General features: G+C 48.9%; 1 protein-coding gene across 1 annotated transcript in view; it reads right to left on the bottom strand.

The window, feature by feature from the left end:
- UNC13A (unc-13 homolog A) overlaps positions 1-3,161 on the bottom strand; it is a 96,416-nt gene that overhangs the window by 73,710 nt on the left and 19,545 nt on the right. The window contains 2 exon segments of the mRNA XM_017879566.1: positions 916-989; positions 2,600-2,723. Coding sequence (XP_017735055.1) covers positions 916-989; positions 2,600-2,723 — 198 coding nt within the window.

The following is a 3,161-nucleotide window of genomic DNA, read 5'->3' as shown; positions in this document are numbered from 1 at the left end:
AAAAAAAAAAAAAAAAAAAAAAAAAAAAAAAAAAAAAAAAAAAAGAGATGGAAACTGTAGACATTGGGAACTCCAGAACAGAGGAAGGAGGGAGTAGGACAAGGGTGAATAAACTACCTGTTGGGTACCGTGTTTACTATTTGAGTAATGCCATGAAATTCCAAACCTTAGCCATAATGCAATATATTCGTGTAACAAACCTGCACATGTACCCCTGAATGGAAAATAAATTTATTTTATTTTATTATTATTATCTATATTATTATTTCGAGACAGAGCCTTGCTCTGTCACCCAGGCTGGAGTGCAGTGGCGTGATCTTGGCTCACTGCAACCTCCGCCTCCCAGATTCAAGTGATTCTCCCACCTCAGCCTCTCAAGGACCTGGAACAACAGGCGCCCGCCACCACGCCTAGCTAATTTTTTGTGTTTTTAGTAGAGATGGGGTTTCACCATGTTGGCCAGGCTGGTCTCGAACTCCTGACCTCAAATGATCTGCCCGCCACGGCCTCCCAAATTGCTGGGATTACAGGTGGGAGCCACTGAGCCTGGCTAATTTTTTTTTTTTTTTTTTTTTTTTTTTTTTTTTTTTTGTATTTTTAGTAGAGAGAGAGTTTCAATGTGTTGGCCAGGCTGGTCCTGAACTCCTGACTTCAGGTGATTTGCCCACCTTGGCCCCCTAGAGTGCTGGAATTCCAGGTGTGAGCCACTGCGCCTGGCCTCTGCATGTTTCTTGACCCCATCATTGTCTTGAGACTGGACCACATGGATCATGGACGCAGTCAGGTTAACAAAGTTAGAAACAGAGATGCGGGGAAAGACAAACTCAGAGAGAAACAGCATCAGTAAGTGAAAATCGTGGGGAGACAGAGACAGAAACAAGGAAGAAAACAGCCCCCTCCCACCGCAACACTTACTTCATCCTGGTCCCGCATAGCATTGAGCTGCTCCAGCTTCTTAGCCCAGTAGCGAGCCTCCTCTTCAGGAATGTCTGCAAGCAGAGCCGTGTCCATGAGCCTGAAAGCTCCTCCCTGCCCCTCAGTCTCCATCCTCCAGGCCTACTGAGCTCCAGCCAGGCCCTGGTTTCTGGGATCTTTGGCAAAGCCTCAGAAGTAAGGGTGGGCTGGTCTGAGATGTCAAGAGGGTGGATGGAGATGAAGGGGAGGTACCGTGGTGTCTCTGATACCCCTCTTCCTAGAGCTGGATGGAGAATAGTTGGAGGATGAGAGGAGATGGTTCCTAGCCTTTACGAGGGTGGGGAAGCCATTGTTTTTATTTAATTTTTTTAAATTTTTTAATTTTTTTTTTTGAGACGGTGTCTCACTCTGTTGCCCAGGCTGGAGTGCAGTGGAGCAATCCTGGCTCACTGCAACCTTCGCCTCCTGGGTTCAAGCAATTCTCCTGCCTCCGCCTCCCAAGTAGCTAGGATTACAGGTATGCGCCACCACGCCTGGCTAATTTTTTGTATTTTGAGTAGAGACAGGGTTTCTCCATGTTGGCCAGGCTGGTCTGAAACTGCTGATGTCAGGTGATCCATCCACCTCAGTCTCTCAAAGTGCTAGGATTACAGGGATGAGCCACCATGCCCAGCCCATTGTTTTTATTTTTTAGAGATAGGGTCTCACTCTGTCACCCAGGCTGGAGTGCTGTGGCACAATCACAGCTCACTGAAGCCTCAAACTCCTTGGCTCAAGCTATCCTCCCGCCCCTCAGCCTCCTAAATAGTTGGGACTACAGGCGCCTGGTGAATTTCTTTTTCTTTTCTTTTCTTTTCTTTTTTTTTTTTTTTTTTTTTTTTTTTTTTGAGATGGAGTCTCGCTTTGTCATTCAGGCTGGAGTGCAGTGGTGCTATCTCAGCTCACTGCAAGCTCTGCCTCCTGAGTTCACACCATTCTCCTGCCTCAGCCTCCCGAGTAGCTGGGACTACAGGTGCCTGCCACCAGCCTGGCTAATTGTTTTGTATTTTTAATAGAGACGGGGTTTCACTGTGTTAGCCGGGATGGTCTTGATCTCCTGACCTCATGATCCACCCACCTCAGCCTCCCAAAGTACTGGGATTACAGGTGTGAGCCACCGCACCCAGCAGCCACCTCACCTGGTGAATCTTTAACTTTTTCATAGAGATGGGATCTCACTAGATCGCCCAGGCTGGCCTCAAACTCCTGGCCTCAAATGATCCTCCCACCTCAGCCTCCCAAAGTGCCAGGATTACAGGCATAAGACACTGCGCCCGGCCAGCCATGGGTTCTTAGAAGAATGAGGTGGAGAGACTCGAGGTGCTTCAGGAAAGGAAGAGGGGACTATCTGTTCTCAGCATCTGTCTACATGTCTCTCTCTGTCTCTCTTTGTCTCTCTCTCTCTGTCTGTCTCTCCTCCTATCCCCAGCTCACTGTTGCAGCCTCAGGCATCACCAAGGAACAGCCAGGATAGCTCAGCCCTGAGCGCCGTGGGTTTGTGAAACATTTGCAGCTCATTGGGAAGGTACGGGGCCTGGGTCATGGCCTGCAAGCAGCAGGTTCAGCCTGTTGACTCTCCTGGAATAGCTGGTGAGTCCAGAAGTGGGGCCTGGGCTGGGTGAAGGTCCCGTGCCTGGGTACTCACCTAAGGGCAGCTCAAAGCGCGTGTCCAGGAGGATGCGGTGGAAAGTGGGGTCCTTGGTGCCGCAGATCTCGCTGTCCGCCATGATGACCTGGGAGTCCAGTGTCAGCCACTCTCCAGGGCCCTCCTGGAGGTCGGTGGAGGAGGTGTGTGGGTCAGGCATCTGCTACGCTGGTCCCCGGGTCCCCTACTCTCACGAGACATCCCCCTCACCCCTACCCCAAAAGAAAAGTCGTGTCTCCTCTCCCTCTTCCTTTCCTTCCTTCCCTTCCTCCTTTCTCTTTCTCTCATTCCTTCCTTTTTTTCTTTCTTTCTTTCTTTCTTTCTTTCTTTCTTTCTTTCTTTCTTTCTTTCTTTCTTTCTTTCTTTCTTTCTTCTTTCTTTCTTTCCTTTCTTTCTTCCTTCCTTCCTTCCTTCCTTCCTTCCTTTCCTTCTTTTTTCTTTCCCTCCCTCCCTCCCTTCCTTCCTTCTCTCCTTCCCTCCTTCTCTCCTTCCTTCCCTGCTTCCTTCCTTTCTCTCGTTCCTTCCTTTTCTTTCTTTTCTTTCTTTCCTTCTTTCTTTCTTT

This window comes from Rhinopithecus bieti, unplaced genomic scaffold (assembly GCF_001698545.2).
Source record: "Rhinopithecus bieti isolate Rb0 unplaced genomic scaffold, ASM169854v2 scaffold_9899, whole genome shotgun sequence".
In the NCBI taxonomy this organism is placed as follows: domain Eukaryota; kingdom Metazoa; phylum Chordata; class Mammalia; order Primates; family Cercopithecidae; genus Rhinopithecus; species Rhinopithecus bieti.
The sequence above is the reverse complement of the archived record's forward strand: the minus strand, read 5'-3'. Positions and strand labels throughout refer to the sequence as shown.